Here is a 25,900-nt window from a genome sequence, read left to right on the forward strand (position 1 = left end):
ATTATTTTTTACAGTGTTCCCTTTGTTAAGTCAGCTTCAAACAAGGTAGCCAACTAACGTTCACCGGTTTAAATTACGGTAGACGATTTAATCTGAGGAATTGTTCTTAATTTACATCAGGCACAACAAGGTAAATATATTTTTAACCTTTAAGTGTATTTTCTCTGGCATTATAAATAGCTTGTTTTATATGAGTTTAATATAATAATGCAGCAGTTTTTATGCCTTTAATTTATCTGAATGATCCTTTGTAATGCTATCTGGATTGAACTCTGGCCATTTTCTGTCATTTATAGATAATCAAATAACCTTGCTCACACTGTAAGAAAATGTCCTAGAAATAACCTATAGCTAGCTACATTTTTATTTTTCTTTCTTCATTGGGATGGCAGGTATGCCATCCCACCAAGTTATGCCTTGGTGGGGCAGCATGCCCCATATACACCACTGAGAGTTTGGCACTTTTCAGGGTTCCCGACAAAAATAACCACTAGACACTCAGCCCTTAAAAACATTAAAAAACATTAATTTCTGTACATTCTGACCCCATTTCAACAGACAGAATTCATAAACAACTTCACACGTCCACACAATAAAGCCCCAAACTAAGGGGATTTTGCGTTTTCTCCTTCTTCCTGCCGCCTAGCCTACAAACAAAATGTCTCCCCATTGGACATTTTACCAACACCAGCCAATCCTTCACCTACACGATCCAATCAAGATCTCACATACACATGCAAAATAGACATATCTTTTTACTCTAAAACATTTCTTATCTCAACAACTGGTCCCTTTGTGGCTGAGTGGTCAATGTCATGGTCTATGGATCACAGGGTTCCTGGTTCAAACCCCAATGGAAGCCAGTTTCTGATCTGTGCTTTTTTGCTCACTAATATTTGCTTATTATTTATCAACAATTGCTTTTGCATCACATCTACCCAGCTTTCACCGAACATATACACTCCATTATGATGTACCATCTGCACGTTCACTTAATTGGCTACAATATCTTCTGTAAAACCACGGACAAGTTTGACAAAAAAAATTCACGCATTGAACAGCTATGTCATGGTGGCGCACTGCCAAAGTTACAGAGCATAAAGGTTGGAACACAACCAGAGAGTCAGTTAGAGGGGAGGACACCAAAATCAGATGCCCTCCTTAACTCTAGATTGCAGTGTTTGAAACAGTGCCTGTTTGTACACACTTACACAGAGAGAATAATGACTCAGTGCTGTCTGTACACAGTTACACAGAGAATAAGAACACAGTGCTGATTGTACACAGTTACACAGAGAGAATAAGGACACAGTGCTGTTTGTACACAGTTACACAGAGAGAATAAGGACACAGTGCTGTTTGTACAGTTACACAGAGAGAATAAGGACCAGAGGTGGGTAGTAACGCGTTATATTTACTCCGTTACATTTACTTAAGTAACTTTTTGAATAAATTGTACTTGTAAGAGTAGTTTTAATGCAACATACTTTTCACTTTTACTCGAGTATATTTGCGAAGAAAAAATGTTACTTTTACTCCGTTATATTCGGCTACATTCCGCTCGGTACTTTTATTTTTTACCCATTTTTTTTATTCAAGGACGTTCTGTTTGTTTCTTTCTCTCAGAGAGACTTCAGCCAAAGAGGCTGACTGGTCTTTGCTTTGGCGCTGTCATAGCCCCACATGACTCCGTTTCACCAATCAAACGTAGCCAGTCACAGCACACAGAAGGATGAGTGGGCGACAACAATGGCTGAAACAACGGCGGGTGATTCGTAGGAGGCAGAACACCCCTGGCCTCACGTTCAAACTATGTTTTACTTACAGACTACCAAAAACAGTAGTTACATTATGCGCTGCCTTCTTTGTCTGCCTAGAAATGTGGACATTTCAGCCTACAAGAACTCAACTTCGAACTTGAGAAAATATGTGGCGGTAAGTTGTAGGTTAGTTTTGGCTGTGGATAGCTAACTATTTGACTGAGTGGTCATTTATTGTCTTGGACAATCCGTTTGTGAAATACAAGCGCATTCGTGACGCCTGGGTATCTTCCAAAATAGCTGCGCGTAATACCACACCTGTTGTTTACGTCATTGTCGCCCTTTTTAGTACAGTCTGGCTTGATTGACAATTCATTTATTCTAATTTAAGTGAACCTAACGTTAGTCAAATATTTGCATTGTCTTGCCCGTAAGCCAGCGGCGCAAATTATGGGTCTCGAGTTATCCATGGGTTTATGGGGCGTGGAAAGGGGAGTGGTTACTGTGTTCGTGACGCACCAAGTTGACAACTTTCTCAACCGGTTGAAAATAGGACGATAAATTTAAAATGCATATTTCTTCAAAAATACAGAACGGACATATTTAATACTTTACTCATTGTGTTTCTTCAATGCCTCTTGTGCAAATAGCACATAAAACCGAGAAAGTGTGACAATCACCATGGTACTCCTTTAAACTAAAAAAAAACAACTGATATTTACATATTGCGTTATTCATTAACACTGTACCACTTTATTTATATACCAACTCCTGTGTACCATTTTCCTATGACATGATTTCAGTTTCCAATCCGAGAGAGTAGCCTACACTAGACTGTCATCCGCCATTACCGTTGTTTTTGACCGTTTTCGCGAAAGGAATTATGGTATTTTTCCCAGTCGGAGCATGCACGGATGCACACTTCAAATTTTGATCAAATGGAGTGCGCATCCGGGTACTTTATCCGTGCTCCGCACTACCGAACTTCGGTTTGGACTCGCACTCCAAGATGGAGGCATGCTCGCTATGCGCACTGGGAGCATGGAAGTGTGCGGTTTGGGACATAGCCAAAGTTTGTTTACGCTAAACCGGAAGTTCTGCACATATTCCGCGCAAGGCATCATGGTACTTTGGAATATTGTGGATAAGTGCATCATAAGGTACAATAATGGTGCGACAAAGCATTATGTTTTCCACATATAAAGTTTCTGTTTGAATTTGAGCAGGCTCCTCTTTGTAGTGATGATGAGTCTATTTTAATGGATAAATCCCCTGTAGCCTCATTGATATTTTTTATGTCAACGGAGGGTTCACCCCAACAAACTGATGAGGTATACAGACTTAATAGAGTACAACAGAAAGCGAAAATCCTCCTCTTCTGACGAACCTCCTGTGTATTGTTATATTTAAAGGGATATGATTTAGGCCATATTTGAATTTGCACATGGCTATTTTATATTTTGTTTATTTCTATTGGACAAGCATTTACAATTTTATATTTTGGACATTTGGATTTTTACGTTCATCTTGCTCTGCTTATGTCAACATTAAATCAGATTATATGAAGTAACTCAGTACTTGAGTAGTCTTTTCACAAGATACTTTCTTACTCTTACTCAAGTAATTATTTGGATGACTACTTTTACTTCTACTTGAGTCATTATTATTTTAAAGTAACAATACTTCTACTTGAGTACAGTTTTTGGCTACTCTACCCACCTCTGATAAGGACACAGTGCTGTTTGTACAGTAGCACAGAGAGGACGGACTATACAGTGCAGGTATACACACTTTATTGATGTCTGGGGTTGCGCTGTTATAGCATGTGCTGCACGCACACCCAGTGCTGTTAGAAAAAAGAGGCCAATCAATCCTCCAGCCACTGATAGCATGATCTGGGCTCCAGGCCCTGCAAGGAGTGAGAAAAGCAACCAATCACACAACACATTCTAATTCATTCTACTACAATCACACAGCACATTCTAATCCATTCTACTACAATCACATAACACATTCTAATTCATTCTACTACAACCACACAACACATTCTAATCCATTCTACTACAATCACACAACACATTCTAATTTATTCTGCTCCAATCACACAACACATTCTAATTCATTCTACTACAAATCACACAACACATTCTAATTCATTATACTACAATCACACATCACCTTCTAATCCATTCTACTACAATCACACAACACATTTTAATTTGTTCTACTACAACCAGGTAACACATTCTGAATTATTCTACTACAATCACACAACACATTCTGATTCATTCTACTACAATCACACAACACATTCTAATTCATTCTGCTACAATCACACAACACATTCTAGTTCATTCTACTACAGTCACACAATATATTCTAATTCAGTCTAGCAGAACCTTAGGAACAATAAATCACAAAACACATTCTAATTCAGTCTAGAACAGTCTAAACAACAATCAATCACAACCCAGAATCTACCAGACCCCCCCCCCCCCACCCCGCCCAAAATGATATCTTTTCATGGGGCTGAAAATCCCTGACTGCGCCCCTGTGGAAAAGTGCTATATAAATGCAATGATTCATTCAGTCATTCATTATTTGGCTGTTTAATGCAAATATCTGAAAGCCCACATATTCAAACTATCCCTTAACTACTTATTCTATTTTAAATAAACAGAACAAACCCTTCTCTTTTTGTATGCAAGTTGAGGCATGCAGCCCATCAGTGACATCTGATTGAACCATAGCTGTAACTAGCCATGTGACGCTAGTTGAAAACATATTCCAAGTAACCAAATTGTGAATTTTAAACATTACCACTTTTACCAGAACCACTACTTCTGCTTTTGTAGCGGAAACAATAATAAACTACAATATGCACACATGTATGCACTCACACTCACAACCTCACTCACTCACACACACGCTCACAGTCACTCATTAATTCACACAGTTATGCATTAACTCACACACTCACGCACACACACACACACATGCTCACAGTCACTCACACACGCTCACAGTCCATCATTAACTCACACAATCACGCATTAACTCACGCACACACACACACGCTCAGTCACTCACTAACTCACACACACACACTCACAGTCACTCACTAACTCACACACGCAGACATACACATGCTCACAGTCACTCCCTAACTCACACTCACGCACACACACTCATGTACACACACACACACACACACAAACGCACTCACACACACGCAGAAACACACATGCTCTCACACACACTCACATTCACACGCAATCACACAGACGCACACGCACACACGCGCACAAATACTCACACACACTCACTCACACACACGCTCTCACACACACACTCACATTCACACACTCATGCACACAACAACTCATACATACACATGCACACACACTCACACACTCAGACGCACACTCACGAACACACAAGCTCACTCTCTCTCAAACAGACACTCACAAACACGCACATACATTCTCTCACATGCACACACACACACTCACACACTCTCACACACGCGCACACACACACACACACACAAACACACACATACATTCTCTCACATGCACACACACACACTCACACTCTCACACACACACTCACACACGCGCGCACACACACACTCACACTAATGCACACACACTCTCACTCACACTCTCTCACACACACAGACATTCGCATGCACGCACGCACACACACACACATTTTCTCTCACACACTCGCACACGCACACTCACACTCTCTCTCTCTCTCTTTCTCACACACACACAGCAGTATATTCCATCTGTTAATGGCACTGCACTCACAGTTTGACAGTTTCCTCTTTGCTGCAGAGATGGGTCCTGCTGAAACAGTAGCTGTGAGTTTGTCCGGTAGATCTCTTCTCACCTTTTGGTTTTGCCTGGGAGAGCAGTTCTGTACAGATACATACAGGGGGAATGTTTAACCAGCATGAGAACAAACGTGCAGGATGATTGCTGAAATATTCTCCACATTCTCTAACATTCAAGATCTGTAAACCTTGTGCTAACGGAAGATTTAATATTTAAATTATGCAACACGCAGAAAGTAGAAGTGGAGGAACTAGTGTGAGGTGGGTTTGTTCCCATTCTTCAGAAAAGAGCCTATGAGAACTCACTGAGAAAACTAGATAAAGTGAAAGGACTGAATTGCGTGCATCAGAAAAACAGTGAGCAATGTAAATATCTAGATAATAAAAATAAATATTTGACCTTTGAACTGAGAAGAATGACTGAAAAATACCTGTTATTTGGTCACCACATATTGAACACTCAAAACGGTTGGCTTATGCAATGATGGTGGTTTTAGTGTGAACATGTATTATATGGTCTTTTAAAACTGCGGTCTATCCATCCATGTATTGACTGTTTATCAATGATAGTAACATTACATGACATTATATTTATTTGGCAGATGCTTTTATCCAAAGCAACCCCAAGGTTTTATTAATATTGTGTAATGTAAACACATGCATGGTCAGTAAAGGGGTGTGTCCTGACAGATTGGGGCTCAGATGAGGCCTGTCACATCCCTGGCAGTGAACGCAGGAAGCTCTCAGGCCAGGCTGCTGGCTGACCTGTCTCAAACACACCCATCGTTATCAGCCCTCTTACTCAATCCCAGCCTGAGGATGAGGCGGCTGGGTCCCTCTTACTCAAAGCCCAGCCTGTGGATGAGGCGGCTGGGTCCCTCTTACTCAAAGCCCAGCCTGAGGAGGAGGCGGCTGGGTCCCTCTTACTCAAAGCCCAGCCTAAGGATGAGGCGGCTGGGTCCCTCTTACTCAAAACCCAGCCTGTGGATGAGGCGGCTGGGTCCCTCTTACTCAAAGCCCAGCCTGTGGATGAGGCGGCTGGGTCCCTCTTACTCAAAGCCCAGCCTGAGGAGGAGGCGGCTGGGTCCCTCTTACTCAAAGCCCAGCCTGAGGATGAGGCGGCTGGGTCCCTCTTACTCAAAGCCCAGCCTGAGGATGAGGCGGCTGGGTCCCTCTTACTCAAAGCCCAGCCTGAGGATGAGGCGGCTGGGTCCCTCTTACTCAAAGCCTAGCCTGAGGATGAGGCGGCTGGGTCCCTCTTACTCAAAGCCCAGCCTGACGATGAGGCGGCTGGGTCCCTCTTACTCAAAGCCCAACCTGGCTTTCCTGGCGGGAATATACCAAGGTGCAGTTTGTGGCAGCAGGGAGTTACCATTGTGTACAGATTGCAGTGGTGAGGAGTTACCATTGTGTACAGTTTGCAGTGGTGGGGAGTTACCATTGTGTACAGATTGCAGTGGTGGGGAGTTAACATTGTGTACAGTTTGCAGTGGTGGGGAGTTACCATTGTGTACAGTTTGCAGTGGTGGGGAGTTACCATTGTGTACAGATTGCAGTGGTGAGGAGTTACCATTGTGTACAGATTGCAGTGGTGGGGAGTTACCATTGTGTACAGTTTGCAGTGGTGGGGAGTTACCATTGTGTACAGTTTGCAGTGGTGGGGAGTTACCGTTGTGCAGTTCTCATCTTGGCTGCATATTCTGCTCAGGCAGTGAAGGTAGATGTGGGAGTGGTCAGACATGGTGAACATCTGAATGGAGAACCTCTTCCTTTGAGGGGAACTGCTCTGGAGGTACCAGCGGAAGGTTCTGTCGTTTGGGCAGCTGAAAGAATAATGGGCTGTGTGCCTAATTAAAGCCTTTCACACACATCCAAGCGTCCTGTATTACTGTCATTTACCTCCACCCCTTTTTGAACAAAATCCCCTATCACACTCATTGAAATTTATTAGGAGCACAACGCACTTATTCTAATGACAATATAGCTTCAAAGAACAATTACCAAACCTTCAATATGGAATACTGTGCGGACCCAAATAGCCTCTCGGTCAAACAGGACAGGATTGCTTAACACTTTGATTTTTTAGTGTTTTTTTTATGGGGCGACATAGCTCAGTAGGTAAGAGCGTTTGTCTGGCAGTCGGAGGTTGCCGGTTCAATCTCCCACCCTGGGCGTGTTGAAGTGTCCCTGAGCCGGACACCTAACCCCTAATTGCTCCCAACGAGCAAGTTGGATAATAAGCCATCTACCGTCACCCTAATAAGCCAGAAATAGAAATAATAAAACCAGAAATTGCTACCAAAATATAATATGAAGAATAAAAATGACATTTTTTAAAAACAAAAGCCATTAAATTACCCAGGTTCATGTTTTTGGCATAAAGAGTGCAATCCTAATGTTATCTGTAATAGGGCTATTCAACTGGCAGCCTGGGCATCAAATGCAACCTACCACTGATGCACTCTTGGGCCTCCAAAATAAAGCCTTTTTATAAGGCATCTACTGTTATCACACATGTACAATAAAAACTTATTCATACACTGTTTTAAAAGTACATGTTAATGAGACAAATACTACACATGTACATGTGAGCAGAGCTTCAGGCACTGGAAATTAATGAATTGATTACAATGAGGCAGCATCAACCCAACAATCGAATCACAGACAAAACGTAAAGGAAAGAGAGAGAACTCACCCCCTCACCCCCCCCTCAGGAGCAGAGAACTCACCCTCTACCCTTGGGAACAAAGGACTAACCCCCCCCCTCCCCTCAGGAGCAGAGAACTCACCACCCTCGGGAACACAGAACTCAACCCCACCCCCACCCCCCCCCCCCCCCGTCCTCCACCCTCAATATGAGAGAACTCACCCCCCCTTCAGGAAAAAAGCCTTCTTCTCCTCTTGTGGGTCTGTGGTCTGTGTGGCCCAGCAGGACTCCAGCTGTAGGCTCATGTTGTAGGCCAGGCTGTCTTCACAGTGCAGGGTCACCTGGATGTACAGCTGCTCTGCAGAAGGGAGCTCCACAGGGCCAGTGTAGTTGTATGCGTAAGATGAGTCACTGTACAAGGCCATGCTGATCTCCAGGAGGCGGGACAAATTCACCTGCACCACACTGTGAGAGGTAACCCTGCAGAGGAGCAGAGCAGAACACACAGCAAACACATCATCCGTGTCCACATCCACTAGATTTCCTAGAAAAGCACCATTTGTTTTTTTTTTTAAATAGCAATGTGATAAAAAATAAACCACAGTACCAGCACATGAAATGTATGACCAACAATGTGTGATGGAATAACAGACAAACAGACAGGCTGGATTATGACACACCAATAAAGAACCGCACATGCCATTAGATTAGCCTTAGTGCTAACAAAGACTAAGGCATTTTCATTGAGCCCAGGCTCTGTTACAGTTGCACATGCATAACTACTGAAAATGCTAGTTTGAGGCTTAATGTCCTTCATGCTACTGCCGTGGATGCTGATTGGATGGCTGAATGAGAGAGGGGTGTGTTTCTCACCAGTCCAGACCAGGCTTCATGCGGACTGTGCTGGTCTGGAGCAGCGGGTAGGCACAGGTCCACAGCACCTTCAGGTCCCTCCGTGTGATGGATCTCCTGCTGCTGAGCGTCACAGTCAGCGTGTTCCTCAACTCCACATGCGTCCTGTTAATCTAAATGAGCAGAAAGCGTGTTACACACACAAAGCATTACACACTCATAATGCCCAGTGTGATGAGTTACACACACAAGGCATTACACACTCATAATACCCAGTGTGATCGGTTACACACACAAGGCATTACACACTCATAATACCCAGTGTGATGTGTTACACACCCAAGTCATTACACACTCATAATACCCAGTGTGATGTGTTACACACTGCTAAGCTGGAAAGGTACTCAGTGAGGACCTTGGGACAGGTAGAGGTAGTGAGGGGTACTGAATGGAGAGATGGGACAGGTAGAGGTAGTGGGGGGTGCTGAATGGAGGGATGGGACAGGTAGAGGTAGTGAGGGGTGCTGAATGGAGAGATGGGACAGGTAGAGGTAGTGAGGGGTGCTGAATGGAGAGATGGGACAGGTAGAGGTAGTGAGGGGTGCTGAATGAGAGATGGGACAGGTAGAGGTAGTGAGGGGTGCTGAATGGAGAGGTCTGCTAGAGTAAAGGGTGTTATTGTCTGAAGGGAGGAAGAAGCAGTAGAATTTGCAGCTTGCTATGCCAGGTTTAGTGAATCAGTTTTGTGACGGTGTGCATTCCCAGAATGCACCAGCTGTGTACATGACCTGGATCTGGTGCCGGTACTCCTGAGCGTTTGGCCTCCACACTGGGAGGGGGCGCCAGTTATCCTGTAATAATAAAACTTGTCCGTCTCGTTGATGGAGCAGCGACCATCATTGAGGACAACAGTCACATTCCCGCCAAAGTAGTGGATGAGGAAAGGCTTGGAGATGCCCCCAGATACATGGTCCTTCAGGCATAGCGTGAACATCCCCTTCTCTGTTGAGACATGAAGTTCTTTAGTCGCATTATGTAGACATAGTTTTGATTAGCCTTTGGTTCATTACTTACAAAAGTGCATGAAATGCTAGGCTATGCCAATTCTGCCATTTTACAAGTAATACAGAAACAGACGCAGCAAACTGCAGCAAACCACATAGGATGTGTGTATGTGTGTAAAAGCAGCAGATGTGTGTGTGTGTGTGTGTGTGTGTGTAAGAGCAGCATTATAGTCTCACACACACCATTATACTCTGTGTGAGAGTATAATGGTGTGTGTGTATGTGTGTGAGTTTGTGTGTGTGTGAGAGAGTATAATGGTGTGTGTGTATGTGTGTGAGTTTGTGTGTGTGTGTGTGTGTGTGTGTGAGAGTATAATGGTGTGTATGTGTGTGAGTTTGTGTGTGTATGTGTGTATGTGTGTGTGTGTGTGAGAGTTCGTGTGTGTATGTGTGTGTGAGTTTGTGCGTGTGTGTGTGTGAGAGAGAGTTTGTGTGTGTGTGTGTGTGTGAGTTTGTGTGTGTGTGTGTGTGTGCGCGTGTATACCGTGGCAGGCAGGGCTGAGGATGGGGCTCAGGCTGTAGTACACCGGCTCACACACGCAGGTGAATGAGTCCAGGGTGTTGATGCAGATGGAGTTGGAGCTGCACTTGTTCAGGGCGGGGGAGTCACACTCATCTGGGTCTGTGGGTTACACAGCATACTGTCAGTCACACAGAGAACACAAGTACACAAGTATGCAGTATACTGCTGCTTCACTCAGTCACACAGAGAACACAAGTACACAAGTACACTGCTGCTTAGGGGTGGGTGATATGGCAAAAATATCATATCACAATTTTTTTCAGGAATGATCACGATCCACGGTATGATCACAATTCTTCTTCATGTTGGTTTTTAAGACTATTTTGCAAGTTAATGAACAGTGCAAAAAAACTAATATCCCTATTTAAGAAAATATTGCCCTTCAAGGAAACAAAACCTAAAAGAAAAAGAATAACAGAGACCATTTGGGCCAAAGTACCAGATTTTAATCAAGTGCATTTCTGCACTTGCTTGTTTTGGCTTTGTACCGCTACCCACTCAGGGTCAGCAACCAGTGTTGGGGCGTATGTGCTGATGAGGGTGGCATAGCGATTGTTTGTGAGGGGAATCCGCCAGGTCATCAGTCTTTCACTGATGCCAACTGGGGATTCTGGGATCTTCTGAAGTAGGCTTGTCCTCACAGCAAAACCTACACTATGGAGGCGACAGGAGCCTTCCGGAAGCCCCTTCCAGAAGATAGTGCAGCCTTCTCTCATCTCTGTTATAGAGTCCTCGCCATGGAAGCAGGTTTCACTGAGGGCCGCAATGTCGATGTTGTACCTCTTCAGCTTGTGCGCAACCATTGCTGTTCTTCGGGGACAACAGGAATCATCACGTACATCCAGGAGAGTTCCAGGTCGCAATTGTGATTTTTAAGTTGGTTTTTTTTTCTTTTTTTTGTTAATTTTCGACCGGATGAGGGATGACCCGGCAGCTGCGGTAGGCTGCCCGGGTTGAAGAGGAACAGACCTTTTATAGGCCACATTTTCTAAGCCCTTCCCTCTCAGGGTGAGCAGGCCGGAGCTGCTCAGTCACATGAGGAGCTGCCGGAGAGGCACGCTGTTCCATCCCGAGCCGCGGCAACCCTCTTTCCCACGCCGCCTGCACGCAGGGTTAGACTAGATACTCCCCGTCACATCCTGACCTGTATCCACCGCCCTTCCCCATCACCGCAGGACAGCGGGTGGGGGTTGGGGTATTTGGAGCAGGCTTGCGCAATTAATAGATTACAGTGAAGGTAGTTGTGCGCAGTCTCTACCCTCACTGTCTTGGATCCACCCTATGTTTTCCAGTGGCATGAAGAGCTCATGACGACCTTCTATAGAGGGGAGTTGCAGAAGACTGCCAGGACACCGGTCTGTTGGTGACTGCCTAATGCGGGTTTTCTCCACAGATTTATCATTAGGGGTTTACTCCCGTAGCCATAGCACGTGCAAGTGCACTCATTGGGCATTGGGGCAGTGGATGGTGGCAGTCAGGACATGTCCACACGCCTGTGCCTGTGCTGCCTACCTCTGGGGTCCACTGCAGCTCTGAGGCCCCCTGCTGTCTGGCCCGAGGCTGTAAAGCACACGGTTACCATGGACTGTCAACGAGGAGGCACAGTAGAGGTCTGGGTGATGGAGAGGCTATGTACTGACAAGGAAAGACTTACGCACTCTGCTTTTCCAAAACTCAGTTGAGTTAGTAAGCGACAGTGCCTGGGAGCAAGAAGCAAGCAAGCAGACAAGCATGCTGCTATGCTAGCTCGGGGGCTGCACTAGGCGCATCACACCACCCCTGTGGACCAAGTCCACCAGTCCACACGCGCGCGCGCACACACACACAGTCTCAAGGGTTTTATTTCACTGGGATCAGAACAGCCAACATTCCTCTGTCAGCTACCCATCACACACAAATCCCCCAGCATGTCTCGCACCTACCGTCCCAGTAGATGCTGTCGTCTGTGACGGTGATGTGGGCGTGGCCGAGAGAGATAATATGCTGCAGCTGCTCCTCAGGGCGGAGGATCACTACCCCATCCTGGCTGGAAACATCAAAGCTTTCAAAAGTGATCTTGGTTTTTGTTTTCCTCTCGCTGTCTTCAAACGAGATCAGCTGCACCTCCGCTTTTGGCCAGAACTTACTCAGTAAGTTCTGCAGCTGGTAAAAAGGAAATGGAAACCAAAAAGAAAATTGTAAAGCTGGTCCATTGTGCACAGTTGGCACAGGCTGACTGCAGGTGCCCAGGTGACTAACAGAGGCCTGTCTCAAGTGAAGAAGTGAGAGGAGGATAGTCTCGCTCGTACAAACCACAGCAGGGGTGCACAAGGGCCCGTCCATTTCAGGATTTTAGGCAAACTTTAGCCTGATCAAATCTTAATCTGAGATTTGTAAAAACACCAGCAGTGATTAACAAAAGTGATTGTTTTCAATTTTATTGGTGATAAAAGTTCAACTAAAATAATGCTATGAAAACATGTACTACTAAACGCTATAAACAGAACGGTGGGATAAGCGGCAATGACTGCTAGGACCCGGGAACAGGACCCACCTTGCTTTTAATAATGCCCTCCAGCAGGACTCGAGCTTCTGCCCTCGGATCCTCCAGCGATGGCGGCATTGTCCATGGCACAACAAGGAACATTTCATGGCTGGGGAGGTGAACCTGCAGTCCTACAGTTGGGGGGTTAGGGGCACAAACACTGATGTAAAAATGTGTCTGAATGAAAGCTTTCTGCAACCAGCCCATGTTACCAGCCTTCAGGACACAGACCTACCGTGGGCCTGACCAGAGTCCGTGGTTATGAATAAATGTCACATTTTTGCACCTGTGTATGCAACCACATACGCAAGCCTTTAATAAGATAATTCAGGCCAACTTCAAAACTGAGGAGGTCTGTCAGTACCAGCCTGCTTTAACACTGACCGAGTCAGAACCAGCCTGCTTTAACACTGACCGAGTCAGTACCAGCCTGCATTAACACTGACCGAGTCAGAACCAGCCTGCATTAACACTGACCGAGTCAGAACCAGCCTGCATTAACACTGACCGAGTCAGAACCAGCCTGCTTTAACACTGACTGAGGCGGTTTGTCAGTACCAGCCTGCTTTAACACTGACTGAGTCAGTACCATCCTGCTTTAACACTGACCGAGGCGATCAGTTGTTTGGTCTGCAGAGTCAACAACTCTGGGTAGCAGGATGTCTCCAGGGGCATCGTTGGGGGCACTGCCAGGGACTTCCTCTGGGATGAAGTAGAGCACAGCTGGAGCTCCACGCTCGCCACCCTCGCACTCTGGCACCACCTCCAGGTCATACGGGGAGCCAGGCCTCAGGCCCGGCAGAGGCAGGGGGGGGCCTGCCAGCCTCCCCTTCCGGACGCTCGGGCCGCCCCTCTCAGAGAGGCGGTACAAGAAGGCCACGCCCACCCCAGACCTGCCGCTCCACAGGGCTATCGAGTCCTTCTGTCTAAATCGGAGATCCAACACTTCACCAGGGCCTGTGGGCAGAGCAAACCAGCAAACATTCATCAGAGCCTCCCCAACACTTCACCAGAGCGCCTTCCTAAATGACTTTGGGCTTATCCTGGCCTAACGCAAGCTTGGAGTTGGTTGCTAAAGGGCGCAGAACGGTGTGGGGTGGAATTTGACGGTGCCTCACCGAAGACAAAGGGCATGTGGAAAGACCAAAATATTTTTCCAACCTGCAGTTTACCAACAACAAAATTTGGAGAAATGGAGAAAGAGTGCAAGTTCAACAAAATGTTCAGTTTTCACCTAGAACAGTTCATGAGCAATAAACATTTTACATTATTTAAGCATACATTACACCAAATTCCAAAAATATTTGAGACAAGCATTAATGAGTTTGAAATAGACTATTCTTCTGTTCTTCTGTGAGACTGACAATTTGACATATCTCTCCAATAAGAGTCAACAAGTGTTTGATCAATAGATAATTAAGCCCACCACAGAAGTGCATTCACCCACAAGTGTAGGTTTTCCACCCATTCAACCTACTGATGTGGTGTGGCTATCTGTCACACCACTATCTGTCATTTGCACCTCTGAACTGGTAAAGCAGAGGAAGTCAGCTGGAACATAATTATCACCTGTCGAATCACTGGATTCCAATGTCCATCAACCACTATTATCACCTGTAAAATCACTGGATTCAGATGATCATCCTTTTCATAAAGTTGACTGTTTGTAGCCGATTTTTAACAGACTTTTCCCCCTCACAGCCAGGCCCCTCCCCAAAACAGCAAGGCCTCTCCCCCAAACAGTCAGTCCCCTCCTCCACACAGCCAAGCCCCTCCCCCTCACATCCTGGCCCCTCCCCCACACAGCCAGGTCTCTCCCCCACACAGCCAGGCCCCTCCCCAATACAGACAGCCCCACCCCCCAACGCTATTGGCCCACCTGTTTTTGTCTGGATGGTGCTAACGCCCATGACCGTGCTGTCCCCACACAGGGCCTCCACCCTGCAGCTGTACTGGTGGCAGGGAAGCAGGCCTGTCACTGTGTGCCAGGTGAGGAGCGTGGAGCTCTGGAGCTCCCCCTGGTGGTACACCTTAAAGCTGGAGATGGAGGAGATGTTCTGCACAGACCAGCTCACCGTATAGTTGTGGGAGCCAAAGGAGGACTGGTGTAGGTTCATGATTTCAGAGTTTGCTAGGGGACAAAAAAATAAAACTCTTTCATCAGGCAAAGCTTTCAAACAGTAATATCCAAGACAATATTAGCATTCCCCTGTTAGATGTGTTGGAAGTGATGAAGTCGATTCACTGTTCAAAATTAGGAGAGATTGACACACAAACACTTATCCAGCACATTCCATCATGTGCCAGGTCATGCGCCAGGGACACAGTTAAAAACAAAATCACGTGATTTCCTTTGGCAGGAGCTTGGAAATCCTGCACTGACAGCAACATCTAGTGAAAAATCCAAGAAACCTACAAGTACATTAATTAAGTTGACCAGTTTTTTCCACTAGCCTCTACCCTGGGGCTAGATCAAAGTATTCATCAATGTAGGACTGCACTATACATCTAACTGCAGTTTTTAAAGCGTATTAAGACTAACTGCGGGATTGTAGTGGATAGGCGTCTTTTTCTTTAATCTGTTCGCTCCGGCATTATTTACTCAGTAAGTGCTGAATGTGCTGTGGTATCTGCAGCTTCCCATGCCGGGTTACCCAGTCGCTGGACCGGACATTTAAGCATTCTATAGGCATATGTGGCAGCCTTGCCGTGTGGAGATAGGCTTGCTTCCTTGCTTAGCAATGTCTGTGAGTAAGTCAAACCTATGCTGATTTGGAATCAGGAGATGAATCATCAAAATGTGTGTGTTTATAATATATTGCAAACCACCACTCCAATCCCGCACAGTTCAGTTAAGCTGTGCCATTGTTGTGAATGATGGACTTGTGAGTTATCTTTCTTTCTTTTCCACGGGAGCAACAGAGAGATTTTACTTTAGTGAACGGGGATCACTGGTATTGTATGATCTTCTTCGGTTTAATTTTGTTTAATAAAACATCAAGATACTGTTGTCATAATTTATCAGTTGTAGCATAGATCATTTAAGCTAGCCAGCTACAGGTTTAATAGGAAATTAAAACTGGCCAATAATGTAGCTGCACCATACCCACTGATAGTATATTCAGTATAACCTGCTGTGTTGGCAGGTGTGTTATGCACTTTACGCTGTGCACTGCTCGTCTCTGGTCCCGAAAATACCAACAGTTACAAGCCGCACCTGGTGCACCATGTCACACCATAATAGCAAACTAAAACTGCACCACAACTACAGGAAAAGCTCAATGCAACAAGAGACACACCAGTTTTTCCAGTGTGAAACAGTGGCTATGATCTGCTGGCCTAAAATGTTGTGTATCTGCAAAAAAACTTGCTGCACACTATTAACAAGAAAAGACTCCAGTGGGCCAAGCACCATCAATACTGGACCAAGAAAGTTTGGTAAAAGGCATATATATATATATATATATATATATATATATATACAGTATATACAGCATATTTACTTGGCTCTGCAAATCTAAGCCTAACTTGCTCCTCCTTTTTTTTCTTATAACTTTAGTGCCAAATTCACTTACACTACAAGCCAAATGGTATTAGGCTACCTGTGGTTTTAAAAAAAAACGCATCGATAAGATTTCAGTCAATTTAAAAATTTTACTCCTCTGCCTCCAAAAAGATTAGATAGACCTCCAATAATTTCTTTAACTGTAATTAAAGCCAAAGGAGGTTATTTTGAGAAAAGTTGTTTTAATTGTTGTGTTATTGTAGGTAGAAATTGAAAATGTCTGTGCTTTGGTTCGTGATTCAATAAATGTCCATAAATTAACTGAATACCGCCCTACCTAAAGTTCTTTTCTAAAAATTATTATTTTTTAAACCCACAGATGGCCTAATACTTTTGGCCTAAACTGTATTGTACACCACATAACCAATACATGGCCAAAAGTATGTGGACACCTGACATTCAACATCTTATCCAAAATAATTGATGTTAATATGGAGTTGGCCCACCCTTTGTTGCTATAACAACTTCCACTCTCCTGGGAAGGCCCTATTCAAGATATCGGAGCACTGCTGCAGGGATTTGCACTGATTGGGCCATTAGGTCTGGCTCACAGTTGGCTTTCCAATCCCAAAGGTGTTGGATGGACTTGCAGTCAGGTTTATGTGCAGGCCAGTCAAGTTCATCCACACCATTCTCAAACCGTTGGGAAAGCATAGAATCATCCAGAATGTGATTGTATGCTGTAGCATTAAGATTTGCCGTCACTGGGCCTAGCACAAACCATGAAGAACAGTCCCAGAACAAGGGGTGTCCAGATACTTTTGGTCATATGCAGTGGGTGCCAGACACAGGCGCGATGTAGCTATACCAGAGTTTCCATCGCTGAGGACCATCCTGCTGAGGCGGGACTGGCCCGTAGACGGGCCCACAGACTGGCCCACAGACTGGCCCGTAGACTGGCACACCACCTGAAGCCCCAGCTGCACCCTGCTATAGGGAGGCAAGTTTCCCATGGTGAACACCGGGCTGCCCAACGTGTGTCTGAAGCTCCTCTCCTCCAGGACGTGGCCAGAGCCGTCCACGTGGAAGACCGTGAGCAGGAAGGCGGTGAGGCCCGAGGCGGGGTCGCTCGGGGGGCAGTCCCATCCCACGGTCACGCTGTTGCTGTCCCAAGCGGTCACCCTGAAGTTCCTGGGCACGTCAGGATCTGGGCATTCACATAGGGAACTTAACACGGCACTCTGAGCACACAGCAGCACAGCCAAGCTTTACAATCATTCACACAAACAGGCTAACCCATGAGCCTATGCATGTTCGGCTACAGTAATTGCACAATGCTAATGAACCTGCTGGTGCTCATATGGCAATAGGGCAGTTCACAGAAGTGTGCTACTTATCAGACCTCCAAAAGAAGGGAGTCAGCAAATTAGGTAGATACAGTGCTCAGTAGCAAAATACCCTACTGGATCAGCATTATGTGAACCTTAGGTTCTCCATAATATTACATTACATTACATTACAGGCATTTGGCAGACGCTCTTATCCAGAGCGACGTACAACAAAGTGTATAACCATAACCAGGAACAAGTATGACGAAACCCCTAGAGAGAAGTACCGGTCCAAGTACAGGGAACAACCGCATAGTTCAACTTGGACCCTGGTGGTTAAACTGATTAACACTAACAACGAGAACGGCAACAACGCAATCTATGGAAAAATAAAAATAAATAAAAGTACAAGTAGTCATTAAGACTGGCGCATCAACTAAGTCACCTATTAAACAACTGCCTAATATAATGTGATCAAGTTTTGTATCGTTACAGTAGAAACCTGATAACATGGGAAACAAGTTGGTGTCTTTGGTGGTGGGGTGCTGACTAAAAATCTTGATACAAATGGGTCAGTGGCCAGCCAGATACCAAGGTTAACCCGGTGTGATAAGCTTACAGAGATAGCACAAGCAGGATCATTGATCTGTACCGTTTGGTCCTGATTGTGTCTTTATTTCATGACTTGGTGTTTTGCTTTTATCTTTTGTATATATGGGGAAAGGTGCAATGGTTCAGGGAGACTCGTCTAAACTCGTCTCCTGCGCATATGCAAATGTGTATAGCCATTTCACCACTCACATTTTGCACCATTGTATATTGTTAATATTACTGGACACACTGAACAATAAACTGCATTCATTTTAACCTGCCATTCTTCGTTGACTCTTGCCACTGTACACCTAGCAGCTTAAGGTCCTAACATACACATAGAACTGAGGATACCAGCACCTCGTAGTTACTGGCCTATACACTAGTGTTGTACCTGTTCATACTCAATTGTATTTATGCAGGCTACACAAGCCAGAGACATGTCTGCCTCTACCAAGTTTTAGACAGCGATCAGTATAGAGACACACTACTGGTGGAAAGCAGTTTCCTCTGGCCATGCATTACTGTTAGCACCAGAGGAAAGGTGAAAACACTATTTTGGAGTCAGATAATCAAGATAACATGAAATTAATCCCATTCCAGCAAGACTACATACGTTCCGTCACCACTCAGATACTTCCACTGTTTGGTTTGCGGATGGGTTTCTTACAGTTGGTGACCTCCACATGCCGTTTGGAATATCTGAGGGTTTCTTACATGAATCTAATGGTGCTCACATATACCTGCTGGTGCACATCTGAATCTGCTGGTTCACATTTGAATCTAAAGGTTCTCTTACAAATCTACTGCTGCTCATATGAATCTAAAGGTGCTCATATGAATCTACTGGTGCACATATATACCTGCTGGTGCACATATGAATCTAAAGGCTCTCTTACGAATCTCCTGGTGCTCATATGAAAATACTGCTGCTCATATGAATCTACTGGTGCTCATATGAATCTAAAGGTTCTCTTACAAATCTACTGGTGCTCATATGAATCTAAAGGTGCTCATATGAATCTTAACATGCTCATATGAATCTAATGGTTCTCTTCCAAATCTACTGGTGCTCATATTAATCTACTGGTGCTCATATGAATCTACTGGTGCTCATATGAATCTAAAGGTTCTCTTACACATCTACTGGTGCTCATATGAATCTAATAGTGCTCATATGAATCTACTTGTGCTCATATTATGAATCTAAAGGTTCTCTTACAAATCTACTGGTGCTCATATGAATCTAAAGGTTCTCTTTGTGGTCAGACTGTGAAACTTAACAATAATCAGGGTTTTGAACAGAGTCTAACGTCATACACATTAGTGTCACTTAGGATGTAGGGGAGAGTCGGTATAAACGTAAGGCATAAATATAACACGGTAATTATATTTTTGTTCACTGCTGCTACAGTTGTCATTTGAGGATTGTATACGCGCAATTCAATCCTATACCGAATGATTCATGGAAAAGAAACAGCATTTATCACATGCATTTATTATAAGCACACACCAGATTAGTCTGTATAGTAGGCTTTTGCTATTGGGTTTTGTGTTAGTTTTTAATGCAAAATTAATTGTTTTACATTGGAAAATTGCACGTAGTTGTGTCTCTCCTGTCAGCATCTAGTTCCTTGTTTATGAAATAGGGAAATGGACAATTATTGAAATGACTGAATTATTCAAATAAACAATTATTGTTTAACATTTTCATGTGGGGAAAAATTATTTCTTTCGAGGCATCTTTGAGAGAGACCAGCAAAGATGTGCTCAGACAAGAGACACCAGCTACAAGCAAGCGAGGGGAACGTGAAACCTGACACCATGATAGGTTGAATAAAAATAGGTATTAATTATTCAACGGTTTTTACTGACAAAGGTCAAAGTGTGCAATGATTTTAAAATGCAGGTTTTTGTGACGGTCAGGTGCGAATGTCTCACCCTCTCCTCTGACGTGTGTTTGAGCTGCTGTTTGTAGCCCTTTGTAATTTCATTGGAGCAAATTTCATCCCGCTGCCTGTGGTTGTTGCTGTTTCAATTCCATTAAAATCCTTTTTGCTCAAATATACTGGCTTGTGCAAACTTATTTTCAATTTATCCTCAATAGCACTGTATCCTACAGTGTGAATATAGTTTATTCCACTGATAATGTTTGGTGTTTGAGGGTTCAGTTGCTAAATAGCCTGCCAGAGGAGAGACCGACACATTCGCACATCTGCATTCCGTATCAGCACCTGGCTATTGTCAGGCAGTGGGGGTGTGAAGACAAGCCAAACTCCAGTAAACAGTCCTAAAAAAGTTTTAGTCATTCAGTCAGACTTCAGTCAGGCTGCATTCACACAAATTTTTTAAAATTACGGTGAAAAGGTCTTTTCGATTCCCAGTTCAACCTGCTGCCAGTGTTCGATGATGCATATCCCTAGGGTGGTCAAACCTGTTTAGACAATTTAAAAAAAGTAAAAAAAAAAGTTTATTTTTAATCCATAATGGCATAAATGATGCACTCTTACTGGTGAACGCAGTGACCATGAGTCACAGGAGCGGGGGGGAGGGGTGGGGGTGGGGCAGAGGCACTCTTACCGGTCAGCGCGGTGAGGCACAGAACTGTGGGGGGGGGGGGGGGTGGTGGCAGGGGCAGACGCACTCTTACCGGTCAGCGCGGTGAGGCACAGGACTGTGGGGCCGAGCGCCATCTCCACACACGCCACGTAGCTCCGGCAGCCGTCCAGGCCAGCGAATCGGTAGTGCCCCCTGCGCGTGGTCTCGTTGCACAGGACCGCCAGGCCATCCAGATCCGGCCGGTACAGCGCCACTCTGTGCAGGGGGTCGGGGGGGACATGGGGGCTCCCTCGCCAGGAGACCAATAGCGTGGAGGCACCCCGAGACTCCGCCCTCAGTGGAAAGCGGTGGGTGTGGCCTGGGGAGAGCAGGGAGTGCTTGAGAAACTGGCATTGTAACCCAGGAGGTCATTTATGCCAAGCTGCACTACTGATGGAGCCTTCAAAGACACTAGTTTCCATAGATAAGCTACTGTTAATGAAGAACAGTAAGGCAACATCTAATATTAAGCCATAAAAAGATATTAGTAAAAAGCTAGAATTCTGGAATCCTGAAATGAGGCAATGTTCATTTAATTTGTATAGTGATCATTTCAATTACCCATATGGAAACAATTTAATTATCAGTATGTATGTAGTTATCCAATTAAACTGCTTTATACACTGATGAGGACCATTTAACAAACTGATTCTAAGCTTGGAAGTTATGTGCAAAAAGCCCCATGTATTTGGCACAGAAATTAATTTAATACCCTGAAATTATATTCTTAGTAAGAATAGAAATATTCTGGTAAATTACATATTCAAAGGAAAAAGAAGTTCTGGGGCCTGATGCATAGAGTCTGCATGGATTTAATTATATTGTACAACCATTTGCACATTTTGTACAATTTGCTTAGAAATGAATAAAGTTTTTTTATTTTTTATTTTTTTTTTTAAATCACACATGCAGATTATATTAATAAATCACAAATATCCCTAAACTTGTACGCTCATGAAGGAGCTTTATGACTCTACCAAGTGAACACCCTCAATTTCCTTATATGGGGGCATCATTTCACCATTTAAATCTCTTGGAAATGGCAGTAAAATTCTGCTAAATTTTAATTGTACTAAAACAGAGGAACATACTGGCAGAAAGGTGAATAAAAAAAAAGAATTTTCAGAATGTTAGATTTAAATGCTGTTGCAATGAAAACAATTTGGAATGTGTTAAAATTTTCAGATCTTTGAAAACCTTATCTGGTCAAGTTCAGTTTCTGTTGATGTAAGTGTAAAGAGAGAGGCATACCAAGTGCAATGATAAAGTCCTCCTTTTGGAAGAGATAATGAGTGTCGTTTTCACAGGGAAACACTTCATTTGGCTGGAATGTCTTGAGAGCTTCCTGTTGTGAAAAAGTGAAAACAGGCACTTGAGAAAAGTGACGACAGCACTAAACTTTTCAGTTTTACTTTTCAATAGTTTCCATGTTCATTCAAACATCTTGAGATGAGAAATTTTAAATGGCTCCAATTCAAAAGCACAAACCATGAGAGGGTCCACAGTGCTAAACATTCTGGTTTCCCCTGTGTCAAAATAAAGCCCCACATTCACCAGCTGAGATCTGGTGACTGCAAAGGCCATACCATATGATTCACATCATTTTCATACTCAAACCGTTCAGTGACCCCTCGAGCTCGGTGGATGGGGACATTGTCATCCTGGAAGAGACCACTCGCATCAGGATGGAAATGATTCATCATAGGATAAAGGTGATCACTCAAAATAACTTTGTATTGATTTGCAGTGATCGTTCCCTCTTAGGGGACAAGCGGACCCAGACCATACCATGAAATTGCGCCCCACAGCATAACAGAGCCACTGGACACCCTCATTGTAGGGGTCATGCATACAAGCCTGTACTGTTTTCTTGGCATACCCCACACACGCACTCGCCCACTTGTGGAGAATATAACAAGGCAGCAGCACCCTACCTGGGAATTTAACCAGTAACCTTTGGGTTGCAAGTCCAGTTTCCATCTTTATAGAAGTAGTTGTTCAAATTAAGTGGCCTGCAGCATAATTTCAGAGAGCCATCAATCTGTCACAAGACTGAGGCAATGGACCATATTTTGGAAAACATATGTCTAGCAGTTTCTATTATTGACCATGACAACAGTCATCAGCTAGACTGAAACATCAGTAACACTCACCCCACTTCCGCTGGGGGGGAGATATGCAGTTCTGTGCGCACTGCTCACATGGATGGAATCTGATGAGAAAAGCATGTACAGCATTGGATCCATCTACATCCCCGCCGTCAGCAACAATGTTAGAGACATTGTCGGACACGGAGGACGTTTGTAAGCAGGAATTGGAGGACTGCCGTGTCAATCATGCATTTGTAAACGGTTAATTAGCTTCGAATTACAATTAATGACCATGCCCGTTTCTGTAATTATATGTTTAACAAAAAATTATGTTCTTGAAACGGAAAGAGATTGGCCAAAAAATACGCGGATCGTACATGGACCTAAAGAGCATCGCCAAAACAGCAATACACTTATAAATCCAATTTACAATTATGGATTTCCGTTTTCTTCTCCAATTCAACTTAGAAGGATTGAAGTCTTAAAATCGAATAACCAACGTCAAAGTCACAAACGTGTGAACTGAATTTCACACTTACCGGAAACAACTGAAAAGTTCCACACGTGGGAGATTCCTTCATATTCCGCGCGTAATGTATGCTCATCCAGTGTCGTTACCATCAATGACACAATTTTGCCTTTACTTCCTATGGGTGTAAGTTCATTGCTGTCCAGCCATATCTTGGTATCTGGTCTGGTAAGGATTGAGAACAATGTCACCGTACAAACAACGAGGTGCATAGGTTTCAAGTAAATGTGCTTTGAGAAGTTATGAACCAAAGGTTCTGATATTCTGAATTTAGTACCTCTTCGCGGAGGCGCTGACGTTTAGAACCCAACAGACAGAGAAGACAGGACTGCTGCAGCTTCCTGAAAATGGCAAAGTTGGACGTATTCATGTGACTATACATTCAGGTCTATAGGCCTAACTGAATGGACACACCCATTAATGAATTTTAAAAACAAAAGGTGAACGTTACCTATAGGCTACACATGCATAAGGCCATTCAAGCCATAGCAATTTAAAGCCAAAACGACATTTCCCTTGCGCGTTACCAACACCAGCTGATTCACTCCACTACAGCTGTAAATTAAAATATAATTCTAATTGTACCTCCACTGTGATTCACTGAAACGGGTTAATGTAAACGAGTCATGCAAAAATAAATAAATAAACAAACAAATGAACAATTACATAAACAAACAAACAAACATGTACTCACCCAAAGAAAAAGAAAGCTGCAGTGATATCAGTAATGAGAGAATAAACGCGGAGGCAAACCTGCAAATGTACAGATGTAGATCGCATTAGTGGAGCGCGAATTACGAGGACGTATTTATTTAATATACAAACCCACAGAAAATTAGCATATGTACATTTTCAGAGAATAGTTGAACTACTGTCCCTCTGTGAGAAAGCGATATGAGCGAAACGAAACAAAACATTCAGCTGTCGAGACCATTTCGCAACACATTAGACCTACTAATACTGATATTGGGCGTATACTCTGCAAACCCTTTGATTCTAAAATCAGACCGAGTAATTAGAAAATTAGCTACACCTTTCAATTAAAATATTGACCACCCTTTTCACTCAGTTAAAAAATTAAGATGAGTGAAACGAAAATTCGTCAGAATCAACATCTGTGTTAGGTTAAATAAAAAAGCATCAGAACAATCTAACAGGACATTTTCTCTAGTTTTTCACGCAGGCCCTGTTGGTTTTTGTGGACATTAAACGCGGCAATAAATTTAGGTTATAACCCTTATTGTTTGCAAGCATCCTATTGTGTTGAAGATAGGCTAACTGGTAGGGCAACACAGAATAAACGTGTCAGGTAAATATAAAAGCAAAATAATTACAAATTATATATTGAGTCCTTTCATATGCCGTAAATCTGGCGATGTGTTTAATTGAATCGTAGGGCATGTCGCCATGTAGAATTCTTACAGATCCTTCTAACCCAAATGCGATAATGCGTGGTCAAAAGCTGAATTTTAGTCTTATCTGACCGTAACACTCAGTAGGTACCAAATGCTGTTTGGCAACTCCAGGCTTATGTTTTTATTGCCCTAATTAGAGGCTCATTTCTGGCAATCCTTCCCAAAAACCTGTTGATATTGAGATCGCGGCTCATGTTAGATTTGAAGACTTTGGTCTGTAATCAATCCACATTCGTCCTTAGCTTCAACAAAAAGGGCACACTTCTTTCAGAAATTCTGTATGGTGAGTTAATTTTAGTGATCATGGAATTTGCCAACCTGAAAAAAGATGAGATTTTGATGGATTAAAAATTATAAGCTCCCTTCCAGAATTATTTTTACACTTGATAAAAGTGAACAAAGAAGGCTCTATAAATAAGCAAGCAATGAGCTCAATGAGCTATGTGTATAACATGTTTAAAAAGGGGGATATTTTCTTCAAAATAATAATTATTATTATATATATAATAATTATTATTCTTATTTTGAAGAAAATACCCCCTTTTTAAACATGTTATACACATAGCTCATTGCTTGCTTATTTATAGAGCCTTCTTTGTTTTTGTTTCACTTTTATCAAGTGTAAAAATAATT

General features: G+C 43.6%; 1 protein-coding gene across 1 annotated transcript; it reads right to left on the reverse strand.

Moving 5' to 3' along the window:
- Positions 1-2,720: 2,720 nt before the first annotated feature.
- On the reverse strand, positions 2,721-24,817 carry LOC118219192. The gene is made up of 20 exons (XM_035402186.1): positions 24,701-24,817; positions 24,547-24,605; positions 24,130-24,193; positions 23,863-24,017; positions 23,387-23,445; positions 22,485-22,578; positions 21,286-21,552; positions 17,585-17,923; positions 15,091-15,342; positions 13,821-14,168; positions 13,221-13,342; positions 12,610-12,829; positions 10,649-10,786; positions 9,889-10,102; positions 9,122-9,265; positions 8,471-8,728; positions 7,271-7,424; positions 5,576-5,684; positions 3,552-3,669; positions 2,721-2,793 (listed from the first exon to the last, which is right to left on the reverse strand). Coding segments are annotated over exons 1-20 (3,189 nt in total). The 5' UTR covers positions 24,703-24,817.
- Positions 24,818-25,900: the final 1,083 nt, after the last annotated feature.

The sequence above is a fragment of the Anguilla anguilla genome, chromosome 19, assembly GCF_013347855.1.
Source record: "Anguilla anguilla isolate fAngAng1 chromosome 19, fAngAng1.pri, whole genome shotgun sequence".
Taxonomy (NCBI): domain Eukaryota; kingdom Metazoa; phylum Chordata; class Actinopteri; order Anguilliformes; family Anguillidae; genus Anguilla; species Anguilla anguilla.